We start from the raw sequence: 14,473 nt of genomic DNA on the forward strand, positions 1-14,473 counted from the left end.
TTATCTCTAACAGGCCGATACTAACGACTGTTTGGAACATAATGAGATTTTATCAGAACATAAGAAATCGTCCATGACAAATTGAGACAAGCATTGTTTTATCTACAACATGCGGTTCCGTTATGTCATACATGGCGAAAGTGAACGGAAACATTTTGGAATTGTTGACATTCGGACATATATTATATCTCGTTCATCTACGCTAATGATACCTGAGTTACAATGGTAATTAGCGGGTATACTTTTAGCTGTAATTAATGTGTTCAAAAAGTTTTTATTGAAACGAAAAAAAATAGTGTATTAAGCATGCAACGCGACCGCTTTGCAGACAAAGTTTACTTTTTTTTATTTTATAATGACATTTATTATTAACTCCACAGATGCGTTGCCCTTACCATTGTTATTTAATATAGGTAATTTAATAAAAGTCACTGTAATGAGTCTGCTTGTTAGATTACAATAATCTACACTCATCTACAGAAGGTACTTGAGATTATATGAGAAATATATAAACTATAAAGTATCGGCTTGTAATGTTTTTCACCACTAACCATTGGTTATGGTTTCGCCGGATACAAGTTATAAATAAATTATTTTTATACCACAACCACGTTAAAAGTCCTCAACCTCAAAGGAGTCGAATGTTTCGATCCCAGATTACGCCGTCGGTTACATAGATAAAAAAGAAATCTCACGTCGAATTAAGGTCAGTCATTCCTGACTATTTTTGATATAAAAAAATTTCGTTTTGTCGGTTTCGATTCGTTTTGCTTTACAAGTGTTGTTTTGTGTACCGGTACCGGTAGGGTGTATCAAGATATTTTACCTATGATAAAATAATATTTATGACTTGGTGATAACATATTATACAGACATATTTAATTATAATAGAAGGAACTTCACTTGTAACTCTTCAATCTTTTGGTTTTGATAATATTTTACATATTTGAAATATAATTAAGTAACGGTTGTAATTATGAATTAGTCGAAGAAATGGGAAAGATAAGAGATATGATGTTTTTGTATTCATACATAAAATACACAATAAAAAAATTAAACAAAAACATTTGAGAACATCTGTATAAACGTCGCCTCGTAGCTCCGTGGTCCTCTGATCTCGTAATTACACTATTGTAACGTGCACCCCTCTAATAGGCGTGGAAGAATATAACCAACCAGTTCTACTTGGAACAATGTTTAAGTTTCGTAGACAGTAGATAGTATCGTCTTGTAAAAAGGTTTTATAACTTGAATTAAATAAAATAGCGTTAGCTGCGTAATAATAATTAATTTGAGAAATGGATAAAATATAGTATGATTATAATTTATAGCTTATTTGATTCATATTTAAATGTAAATATTAAATGAGTTATTACATATAATATAATCCTTTTGATTTATTTGTGTACTCGAAAGCACTATTAGAAGATGATAAAAAAGCGTGCAGTTAATACCTTTTGACTTCCAAGCAGGATATATTAATTTAAATAATTATATTTAACTAACTTGACTTTGTATTTTTTAAATGTTGAAAAAGAGTAACTACTGAGTTTCTTGACAGTTCTTCTCCGTAGAATCTATTTTCCGAACCGGTGGTAGCTTCACTCAATTGTAAAATGACCATTCAAAAGTGCTTGTAAAAACCTACTTGAATAAAGTTTATTTTGATTAGACTAGGAATACCTGTAGCGTACGAAATGTACATTTTTTAACGATTTACATTAAGTAACTTTGCTAGTTAAACTCCCTTGACAAACAATAACCGGATAAGAAATGTTGATGTCCATTGTAAATATTGGTGATTATTTTTATGAAATCGAAAGAGTATCACTTCAAAGATGACTTCCAACCAAACTAACATACCTTTATAATATAGATAGATAATAACGAACACGTGGTATGTTAATGAAAAACGTTAATCGGATCATTGTTTTCCAAACCTGCGCGGATGAATGTCCGATCCATTTCGCGCGATTAATTGTGGCTGTGGTTCACTCGGTAAACGCTATATACTCCGCCTTACTTGTTTCAACAAAAGAGGTTTTATTATAACGTAATCATGTATTTTTAATCGAACTGATCGATTCTTTTCTTAGCGCGCTTAGACAGAAACACTTCAGCTATATGACACTATAGATAAATTAATTGAGTACTGCTCACCTGCTTCGTATAACGTCATTTAGAAATGATTATTATTCATAGGAATAATTACTGTAGTCATTGTTTCATGTCATAAATAAAATTGTTATTAATATGAAAACACTAATTTAAGTTCATTCCTTGCAATATTTAATTATTTATACTCATCTGATAAGTAAGTAATATTTGAAGATTACTAAAAGGTATTAATTTCGGGATATTTACAATGTTTTTTATTTTTGTTCGGTGGAGCTCGATATTTCGACATTATCTACGAATGTCTTGTTCACGTAGATAATGTCGAAATAATTTAATACCTTTAGTAATAAAAATAACTATGTTAATTTAAAATCTAATATTTGAAGAGTTTTCGAATTTGTGTGATATTTAACTTTGAAGGCGATAGACTGTTGTCCCACAGTTATCTTTAAAAATATATAATAAATAACAAAGATAGTTCGACATAAAACAAAGGTGTGTACAATGGTATCTCTTATCGTATCGATGTCGTTACTAGGAATCGGCGTCAGTGCGTTGCGTTGGGGGTCCACTTTAGTTTTTTGTTTATTTTGGTCCTACGCCATTACTGGAATTGATAAACAAAAAGGTCTTGGTTTATTTGTATAAAAGTTCTATTTATACTTTAATGTATAAATATAAATGTAAAATTATGAGACAACATCACATACATTACTCTGATCCCAATGTAAGTAGCTAAAGCACTTGTGTTATGGAAAATCAGAAGTAACGAAGGCACCACAAACACCTAGACCCAAGACAACATAGAAAACTAATGATACTCTATCGGACGGGATCGAACCCGGGACCTCGGAGTGGCGTACTCTTTAAAACACGGTGTACACACCACTCGACCACGGAGGTCGTCGATGAATGTATGTATCTTAATTGAAAAAATAAAAAAGGATTTATTATAAAATACTGTCTATTTAATATTGTAAATGTAGGGCGGGCGGAAAGTATTTTAATATAATGTAATAATCAATTGCGAGTTAATGTATTTTCACATCCTAAGTAACACTTTTCTGTGAGTAATGATCGCGATTTGAAATAATTTCTTGTAAATTAGTTTTAAACATTTCACATTCACTTAGCGGAAGTAGCGTGGGAGAACTTCCTAAAATAATATCCTCTCTAGACGTAACGAGCGTTTCATCATTAATCAATGTCATTTCAGAACATGAAAGTGACGTACAGACGTACACGCCAACGTTATCTAATAACGAAAATAATTTAATTATAGCAAAGATTGTGTTAACGAAGTGTTATTATATCATTTTGAGATAATTTATTAACTAATAGCTAATGTAAATAGTACTTTTTTAATGTAGTTGAATGTGACGCCTATCGTCTCGTCCCTATGTGTGCTTAGATCTTTAAAGTTACACAACGGATTTTGATGTGGTTTTGATAATTTTCGAGGTTTCTGAAGTGATGTCGTAACTAAAGAAATTTTTGGCGCCATCATTGTAATATATTTAGTCAATATATCAGCATTGCACCCATGCCAGTCGGGGCGGATCGCTACTAAAAATATAATATGGGTTTCCACAATTCAATATTTTATCAAAGCAAACATCAACAACAACTGCCTGTAAATTCCCATTGCTGGGCTAAAGGCCTCCTCTCCCTTTGAGGAAAAGGTTTGGAACATATTCCACCACGCTGTTTCAATGCTGGTTGGTTGAATACAAATGTGGCAGAATTTCTATGAAATTTGTTACATGCAGGTTTCCTCACGATGTTTTTCTTCACCGCTGAGCACGAGATGAATTATAAAGACAAATTAAGCACGTGAATCAGCGGTGCTTGCCTGGGTTCGAACCCGCAATCATCGGTTAAGATGCACGCGTTCTAACCACTGGGCCATCTCGACTCAAACATCAAAATCGTACATTTTTTCTCTACTGTTGTACTACGATTATCAAGTAAGGAGGCCTAGTGTTACCGGATATCATTACGCATCTATGTCGTTCCATGTAATAATACGCATTGTTTTAGTACATTCTCCATCATAAAATATTTAATTTGAGAATAAGTCTTGTTAGTTACACTTTATTATAATTATTGACATAACATTGTAATTTATTAAACAAGTTCCTACATTGTTAATATAATTGAAAGTGTTGAAATTAGCAGAGAACTCTCACGCATTTGATTTACACGTTTCTATTTAATTTACTTCCAGTAGCGAATCTTCCGATTTGTATCTACGTGAGAATAACAACTATGCAAAAGTGATTGATGTCTGAACTGAATCTTCACTAAAAAACACGATTAATACTTTCATCTTTCGTTCAGTTTTCGTATTTAATTAATATCTCATTATAAATTTATTGTAACGAATTGCAATTGTAATATTTAAATTTTAATAAGCGAAAGTTTGTTTATCTTTGTAATTTTATAGTCTTCGATTTTTAAATGATTTCGTTTTGTCACATGTAACAGTTATTTAACGATTCTGATTTGACTTTCGTTGTTTATCGAGAAACGTTCGACGTGTTTCGGGAAGACTGAATTGCATCATGAAGGAACGGTAATGTCCAAATACTAAGCAAGATTAAGCTGGACAGAAGACAAAGAATTAATCTATATCTGACATTGATTTCATGCAATTATGGATTATATTTTTGCGAAAAAGAGCGTTTTAAATATTAAATAAGCTTATTAATTTCGGGATATTTACCATGTTTTTTATTTTTGTTCGGTGGAGCTCGATATTTCGACATTGTCTACGAATGCCGAATACGAAATCCGAATGTACGAAATATGTACGAAATACGAAATCCGAATGTAAATGAACAAGACATTCGTAGGTAAATATCCCGAAATTAATAACTTTAATAATAAAAATAACCATGTTAATTTAAAATCCTATATTAAAAAAGCTGTTATTCTCATTTTAGAAGGAAAATTAAAGTGCATATAACTTTAAAAGTGGAATAGTGTAATATTTTGAATAAAGATAACCATATAAGGTTTTAAATTAACATGGTTATTTGTAATATTACAGTTTGTAAAAACGGTATATTTACCATGTTTTTCATTATGTACGAGTCACTTGTTCACGTGACATTCGTAGATAATGTCGAAATATCGAACTCATCAAATAAAAATAAAAAACATGGTAAATATCCCGTTTTTAATAACTGTAATGAAGATAGCCATGGTAATCAAGAACTGCAATGAACAATATAGTTGAGCTATTATCAAATCACAAGACGTGTCTACAACTAAGGATTGTTTATCTTTTCCCTCTTCAATTGGAAAAGGCTTTACCTATACAGCCATATACTCGTTGTATGTGTCGGTTTATATTGATTAATTAATATCAATGATGTTCTAGTAAACAGATATGTTATTAACGCACAAAAAGTGAAGACTAGAACGTCCTAATTGGGACGTTTGCCTTTAGTCGTTTTACGTAGTAGTAGTTTATTAGAATATCATTGAGTAATATGCTATATCTCTCGCTAGTAGATAGTATTTAATTAATGTAATTTCTTATTTATCGTTATCCGTTTGGCTCTAATTAACTTAACGTTCACCAATCATCCAAGTTACCTCCTTACGAAATATAATTTCTCGTTGAAGAAGTCAATAACCCTTATAACAAATTCGTGACGTTGTTACCTAATACGGAACTATACCGTGATTTTAATATCATTTGCATTTACAAGTAGCAAATTGTTTAATTTCTCAGATCCAGTCGCACGTTTAGTTTGTATCGCGTTATTCGTCTTACCGTTCACGTACAACTATTATCTTAACCATAAATTTAAGCTCCAATGAGTTTACCGTTACAATGAGAAGACAGATTAAATTGTCGTACAATACCTGCTGAGGGTCAATTTTATCCGTTTTAACCGATCTCGGGATTATTAGAAAGCAAACGCTTGCTTCAACGTAGTACATGCTTTCCATACGGATCACATTGTCATGACCGATGTAAATCGAACTAGACTACGATCGTTGAAGTAATCTGTGCCTATAAAGTGGGTCAGCTTAATGCTAAATTACCTCGGAGAGATTTACGAGGAATGTGGTTAGCCCAAGGAAATTGATGGTGCACCTGACAACTATTGATAAGATAGACAAATTGCTTTATACTTTGCTAATAGCGTGTAATACGATGTACACACTTATGCAGATATAGCTGTGTTCAATATTATTATTTATGATACTATAAAATGAAAGATTTATTATATTTGCATAACGTACAGGGTAACACTTAAAATTCGACATTCATTTTTGATTATAGATATAAAATGAGAATAACCGCTTGAATGGATTATAATATTTATATTCACGTATTATTTATCCATATAAAATATTTTAATTATACAATCACGTACCAATCAAATATTTAATACTAAAATATGACGTTAATTTTCATCAATAAATATAAAATAACCCACATAATACTCTTGATGAATAAATGATTATATATACCAACGCAGATCTATATCATTATCCCCCATCATCATCGGTTATGTATACACGGCATAATGAACGCTCCACCTGCCTTAGTTGATGTATATTTAAAACCGTAATTTATAAATCTAACTGGTCATTTAAAATTAATACATAAAATGAATGTTTTATTGTTGTATTGTGCGATTATCAAATCTTATAAAATGACAAACAATTCCGAATTTGAATATATGTATATAGAACTAGTTTACATTGGAAGAGGTCAGATGTTATGTACCCTATGTCCTTTTGCGTGCTTCTGACAACGTGTACGCAAAAGTTTACGATGACCGGTCCTGTAAAAAGGTCTTATGTACCGCATTTATGTGACTATATATTATTGAATAATTTTGTAAATGCTTATTGCGTAATTTTGTAAGTGCTTGTATAATTTACTTTAAACATACTTAGTATTATATGTTTAAATTAGTCAATAGTTTATGTTTTAATTCAACTAATTTGTGTCTGCCTATCGCAAGGTACTCTCCGAATGATTAATGATTCTTTTTTATTCAATTCAACGCTGTAATTATAGATGTTATAAACTTTTACTTCTTTGATTAGTTTTTTTTTTATTAGAGATTTTTTTATATCAAAAACTGTTACCAAAAGAATGTTCCTGTCAGTATTTCTTGCACACGTTTCTCTGTTCAGTTTCAGACTATCTAGATTGTGTTCGTTATGCTTGACACCTCGTGTTTATTATGTGCAGTGAATAATAGTCCTGATAGGCCTCTCGCGTTTTAATAAGTATACAGTTCTAAGTAAAAATACCCTCTTTTCTGATATTGAACCTCCATACATTTTCCGGGTACGTGACTTGGGTTATAAAATCTGTTTAAGGATTTTTGTCTCATCTGTGATGTTATTTAAGAGATAAGCCTCAAATTTATACATCATTTTTATTAAATACTACATGTTATGTTTCGATTTAAAAAAGTATTTATGTTAGAACATTTTTTGGTATTATATTACATACTAAAAGTTATGAGTATAATGTGGTATATCGTGTATGTACATATAATATTTTATCATCTATTATTACTCCTCCAAACGTAATCTATTGCTGATCATAAGGCAGTGTTGGGCATTAATCAAGTAATTGTCAATTATCTTATTAATTGACTAAAAAAGTAATTGCAATTAAATTAATCGCAATTAAACTTTTAATTGCACCTTGCAATTAAATTAATTTGATTAACGTATGTCAATTGCAGCTTACAATTAAAATAATTGCAATTAACTTTTTTAGTTGTTTTATAAAACAATTAAAACTAACAATTAACTTTATATATCAAAATGAAATTAGTAAATATTTAGGAAAATTAAGCTATAAGTATTAGACTTCAGACGAATTAAAATGTGGTCAAAGGCTCTAAGTATTAAGCTTATTTTTTCTAAATCTCTCTTTCTACAGAAAAAAAGTGTTTATTTTTATATTAAATAATATAAAGTTGCATTGATAATTAAATAAATAAATTTTGGGTTTATGCCTTGGGTTTATGGGTTTATGGGTTTATGCCAGGTCGAGGGACAATGGACGCTATCTTTGCACTCCGCCAATTGTGCGAGAAGTACAGACGTGCTCACAAGAACCTGCACATGGTGTTCATTGATCTCGAGAAAGCCTATGATAGGGTGCCTCGTGAAGTGTTATGGTGGGCATTGAAAGAGAAAGGTTTGCCTGGGAAGTATGTGGAGTTAATTCGTGCTATGTACAAGGGATCTTGTACCTACGTCCGATCGTCTGCCGGTAACACCGACCGGTTCAATGTGACTGTAGGTTTGCACCAAGGGTCGGCTCTAAGTCCTTACCTCTTCCTGTTGGTTATGGACGCTCTAACGGCGGACATACAGGAGGAGGCACCCTGGTGCATGCTTTTTGCCGACGACATTGTACTGGTTGGTGAAGATGGACCTGAGATCCAGAGCAGATTGGAGGATTGGCAACGGAAACTGGAGAATGTTGGCCTGAAAATCAGTAGAACGAAGACTGAATACATGTTCTGCGATTTCGGCGGTCTCTCCGGTCCCGAAGCCATAGCGCTTGATGGCGCAGCTCTTCCAGTCTGCTCCGACTTCCGGTATCTCGGTTCACTCATTCAAGGCGATGGCGAAATAGATCGAACGGTGAAGCACAGGATTAACACAGGATGGATGAAATGGCGGCAGGTTACGGGAACAATTTGTACCTTAAGTTTAAGGGGAATACGGGGGTCCCGTATTCCCCTTAAACTTAAGGGGAAGATCTATAAGACCATGATCAGACCTGCTGTCCTGTATGGATCAGAGTGTTGGGCTACAAAAGGGATGACTGAAAGACAATTGCATGTTGCGGAGATGAGAATGCTGAGAGGAATGTGTGGTGTTACGCGAATGGATAGAGTAAGGAATGAGTATATAAGAGGAAGTTTGAAAGTGACACCGATAGCCGAGAAGTTATGTGGAAGGCGGCTATCATGGTATGGGCATGTAATGCGGAGGAATGAGGAACACATTGTGAGGAAGGCCTTGAGCATGGATGTGGATGGATATAGAGGTAGAGGACGACCAAGGAAACGATGGATGGATTGTGTGAAAGACGATATGGCTAGAAAGAATGTTACTTGTGAGATGACGTCTGACAGAGAAGTATGGAAGGAGAAGACATGCTGTGCCGACCCCAAGTAAAATTGGGATAAGGGCAGGAGAATGATGATGACAAAGTTGCATTGATAAATATTTCTTCAGCGTAGGTATAAAACAAAAACATTTCAAGTCGTCGTCTTCGCTCAAGTCTTTATATTTTACAGCAGTATTTTTAATTGTTATTTTTAATTAAAATTAAAAAAACAATTAAAAATTAATTAATTGTTAATTGTTAGTAATACAACTAACAATTAAATAATTGTTAGTTGTGATTTTCCACAATTACAATTGATTAATTGTTAACTGTAGTAGTAACAATTAACAATTAATTAATTGTTAATCTTTAATTGTTCCTGCAATTAAAATTTGCCCAACACTGTCATAAGGTTATATCCCAAGGCATCAAGTGAGTTCCAGCGACCGGTCCTTGCTGATGAGCGCTGATGCAATTATACCTTCGATGCTGCATTAAGATTTATTTAGTATTCATAATTATGATAAAATATAATGTCTCTCTTCAAACAATTCTTTTGTTCGCAGCACGAAGGGAAGCAGGTGCGGTCTGATAGGACCGTAATAACAGATGTTATGAGATAGTGGAAATGAGATAAAACGAGTAAATGGATGCTAAATTACGTAACAAGTGTAATAATCATATATCAGTTAAGGTATAATGTCTTGGTTTCGCACAAAAGTTATCGCGTAGATGTAATAAATCTTATAAATAGAGAAAAATCATTTAAAGTTTTCCTTGTGTTAAATGACTAAATTTTAATTACGAGATAAGATTAAAAAAAGTCATCATAGAAATCAAAAAACGAAGTACTAACTTAAATATAAATCACTAAATAAAAAACTTATTGTTATAACTTATATTATGAATTGGCGGGATTTTTGTAAGGTTCATAATTTCAAAAATAGCTTTTATATGACCTATTAAGATTTATTAAAATAAATAAGAATGACTATTAATTCTGAAGATATTGATGTTAATTGTTCTAGAATTGTGGTTCTAAAAAGTCCTGAAAAATTAAGCATATGTACATATGAACATCACTACATGTTCATATAAATGTAACAATTACATATTTTTTATCTAATGTATTCTAGATAATTACAAGCAGGTTTACTAAAATATTTTTAATTTACAGCAGCGTGTGAAATAACTCATGACTATTAGTGTTTTGTAAACGCGTTTAAATTTTACCGAAAAAATAATTAAAAATAGCTCATAAAACCGTGTAGTTTTAAAAGCTAGTTGTGTAATAAGTCGAAAATATGTACTTCCTAATTGGTGATTGTCGAAATGTTAAATAACGTCGCTAACGAGCCTCTCTCGATTAACTGCGTATTATAAACAAGTCTTAAAGGCTCACGCTAATTAGGGTAATGTGTACCACAATAATCAATAAAAAAAAGAAATTGTTTCCAAAATTTCATCTAGTTACTAAATCTTTATGTAACTTGTAGGCATGCAAGTCTGTTGTTACGTCATGAAAGTACATATCATGGAAATTGGTAAAAAGATTTTGTGAGGAAAATTAGAGGTTTCGTGGGATATCCGGTTGGATTGAAGTTCTTTTCGCTATTAATAATGTATTGTATAACAAGTACGTACAAGAGTTATTAAATGAAATTAGAAAATAAAGAAATGAAGGAATAGTAGTGAAATGGTTCCTTTTTACTAGAGCAAGTGTCGTGACGGTCGTAGTGTTCCACTTATTTCGGCCTAGCTCTCGTTCGCCAAGTGTCTGAATGGATGAATGATGAATGGCCGATAAGAAACATCGTTCCACGGCATCTTCTTTTAATTGTGAAATTGGGTCAAGTAAAACAATCAGCCACAACTTTTAAAAATAAACTATTAATTAAAATTGATATTTGAAAATTTTAGATACGGGGCAGTTAAATATATCATTAATATTGAATATCATTATTGAATGTCATATCATTAATATGACATTTAACAAAGTCCAAGGTGCATCCAAATAAAAAATTAATAATGACGACAGAAAAAGGAATAAAAAACTGAGAGTTATTGGCCCTGTTTATCTCGTAGTGTAATAGCTTAGCTACCTTTAGAAATTTTATTACCTTTTTTATCATAATGGAATAATCTTCAAAGAGTTTTTGTATTATTTTTATTCTAAATTAAAACCGACCCATATAAATAGTGTAATAAGAATGGCCTTATAACATTATCAACCAAGTTCAATGACGACCTTTGCTGACCATATACTCTGTATCGATGACTTTATTATTTCCATCGTATATGTAACGCGTAATGAGTCGTGACACATTTCCAAGGCTCCGCGTCGTTGTCGGTGTACTTTACCTCAGCAGCTATACTAAACAAGAGTTTCTCGAGTCATAATGTCATAATTCGTTTGAATGTGTCCGTTTGTCTATCTAACCGAGGGCTCTGTAGCCTCGTTGACCTAGAAAGCTGAAACTTTACTTGTTCTACACCACATACATTTATGGGAAAGAAATCGAGGCCGCATTTCTCCGCCGGAAGGGTCGTTATTGCCTATTGTAACCGATCTAAACTTCTATCACATATATTTATTCTTATAACTTAGTTTTCTGGTACTTTATCACACTTTTAATTGAATTTTTCATCAAAAAATTTAGAACATAATTTAAGTTCCAATCTTTATAGATTGGAACTTAAATTATGTTCTAAAATTTAAAAAAAGCGTCTGGTACCTTTTTAAGCAACTCCTTAATTCTTTATTTATTTATTTTTATTTTATTTATTTATTTGACAACACCAACAAGTAGTACAACAAAAATACACATTAAAAAATTAATACACTTTATAACAATATTTATAAAAGAAAAGCTCAGTTAATTTGCAATGCTTGCTCTAATGTATTCTGTTAACCGTGTAACACTAATTAATTTTATATTATCTTTGCGCAACCTCAATCTATAAAAAAAAGTTGACTAAGATAGATGACTGCTATTAATGTATTTTTTATTAACTTATAAAGGACAAAGAAGAGTTCTTTGTCTTGTCTTTAATCTTACATTTGTTATTCTGAAGTGATTGATTTTTTAAGGTACTCTATTGCATGTTTCGATATTCGTCTACGTTAACTTTAATAACAACTAAACGGTCGCTCGCACTGTTCGTGTTTCAACTATTTGTCTTATAAATCAGCAAATTGGTGTGAAACTGTATAGAAAATTGCGCCAGGTTGCTTTCCATTCCATTCCCTATTGCCCTTTGTCACGTTCGGTGAAAACAATTGATTTTTGTCGGTGAAAGTCCCTTTGCGTGTATTTAAGCGTATCTTTAGATCTCTGATTGGAACAATTGATTTTAATACTTACATATTTGTTGCTTAACTTATGTGAGATAATACATGTGAAAAAAATTCTTTGACCTGTATTTATTTTACTAACGCATTACATTTTCTCTATAATGATAATTATAATTGTTTATGAAGTTTTCCGATGGATTTATTTCAATATAATTATGAATAATAATTTATTTGATACTGCGTTTATATTGCGCAAATTGATAATGTTTAAAACAGAATTATAATCTATTACATTCATGCTTAAATAAATGTCTCTAGCGACTAACGAAGGTCCTCACGTGTGTGACGCATCGGTAATTAAAACATGTTGCTGTTTATGGTGGAAGACCATGTTACAGCTCACCACTAAGGCAAAACAAACTGTCCTTTACCTATAATTTTAATTGATCCTACTGATAAAAATATATCGGAAAATATTTCTTTTCATTTTATGATCAATATAATATGTCGCTTGTATATAAGACAGCTGTTACCCTTGAAATAAAAGGTTCAGTTCGGAAATCGAATGTTTTTTTTTTAATATTATTTACCTTGAAACAGTTTATAATATTGTGATTTTTTTCTTTCAGGACCGACTCAACAAAACGCAGCATGCAAAGACAGGAGATAAAGTAAAGAGAAAGAACGCAACATGTGACCACCGACATATGCACCAAAACAGACAACATAATCTTCAAATTCATGAGTCTTATCTCAAGATTACATGATTAAGAAAACTATTTATTCTACTTTAACTTTAAAATAACGAATCTAGTCGCAGTAGTTCTTTTAAAACGAAGCAATTTACATTATTAAGAGCATAAAGTATCAAGACTTAGTACAAAGACGAGACAGTACAAAGGACTTACGGGAAAACTAATGTTGATTTAATATTAAATCGATTTTATTAGAACGCTCCCGTGGAAACAAGTCAAAATGTCTACAAGTAAGTACAAGAACATATACTTTACTAGTAGTCGACGGCGGCTTTGCTCGCGTTTTTGGGTGTTGGTTGTCATGAGTTAGACAAAAAAGTAGCATATGTCTTATCTTGGAATTTAAGTTAGGTTCATACGAAATTTCATCAAATTCGGTTCAGCGGTTTGGTCAGGAAACAGCGGCAGATAGACAGACAGACAGAGTTACTTTCACATTTATTGTATTAAATATAGATTTGTTGCCTCTTCCCTTCTCACTCTTTCAGTATATCAGGAAGTAAAATACAGGTGTGTCTAAATACGTGTTCGGTATTACAAATAAAGTATTTTCGAAATTTAATACGACAAACGATGGAAAGTAAATGTAATCAATCGAAGTATGCTGACGAACGCGTGGTGCGACTATTACAATTCGGTTAAGGACCGACCTCGTCATCGACCCACAACCTTAAGTTAGTCGATACGGAAAAAAATTACAATTCCAAGGGCAAAGTATTTGTGAAACAATTATATATGAAGTTATTGTTGTAATTAAATAAAAATTAAATTACATTTAGTTCCAAAGGCCCTTTTATTGTGTTAATAAAATATATTAACTGTTCATTATTTTAATAATAGCTTTGAATCGATCATAATTAAGCAATAAGCTCCATATTATGACTATATACTAAACATTAACTTTATTGTTGATGGTAATTATTTTATAAATGAAAGTTATTTTTTGGTTATTTTATCTATATTACATATAAAAATAACTAATAAAAATAAAATGTATTTCAGGTTGCGAGAATTCAGCAAGAATTTTGAAGAGCAGCTTTTCGTTGTCTTCACTACGATCTGCGCCCGCGCCACCGAACAACACCGGCGACCACCTCGAGCGGCCCTACCACAGCCTCACTAAAAAGAGGTTAGTTGATCTTGAAACGAATGATTCGGAATATTTGAAAATGTTAGCCACGGTAGGCAATT

General features: G+C 32.0%; 1 protein-coding gene across 7 annotated transcripts in view; it reads left to right on the forward strand.

Annotated features, from left to right (window-relative positions):
• The window catches only part of LOC124539041, a 240,393-nt gene that overhangs the window by 76,903 nt on the left and 149,017 nt on the right, over positions 1-14,473 (forward strand). For all 7 annotated transcript variants that reach the window (XM_047116358.1, XM_047116360.1, XM_047116359.1 and 4 more), the window contains 2 exons: positions 13,157-13,512; positions 14,285-14,411. In XM_047116358.1, coding sequence (XP_046972314.1) covers positions 13,503-13,512; positions 14,285-14,411 — 137 coding nt within the window. In that variant the 5' untranslated portion in view covers positions 13,157-13,502. The remainder of the gene's footprint in view (positions 1-13,156; positions 13,513-14,284; positions 14,412-14,473) is intronic.

This window comes from Vanessa cardui, chromosome 21, assembly GCF_905220365.1.
Source record: "Vanessa cardui chromosome 21, ilVanCard2.1, whole genome shotgun sequence".
In the NCBI taxonomy this organism is placed as follows: domain Eukaryota; kingdom Metazoa; phylum Arthropoda; class Insecta; order Lepidoptera; family Nymphalidae; genus Vanessa; species Vanessa cardui.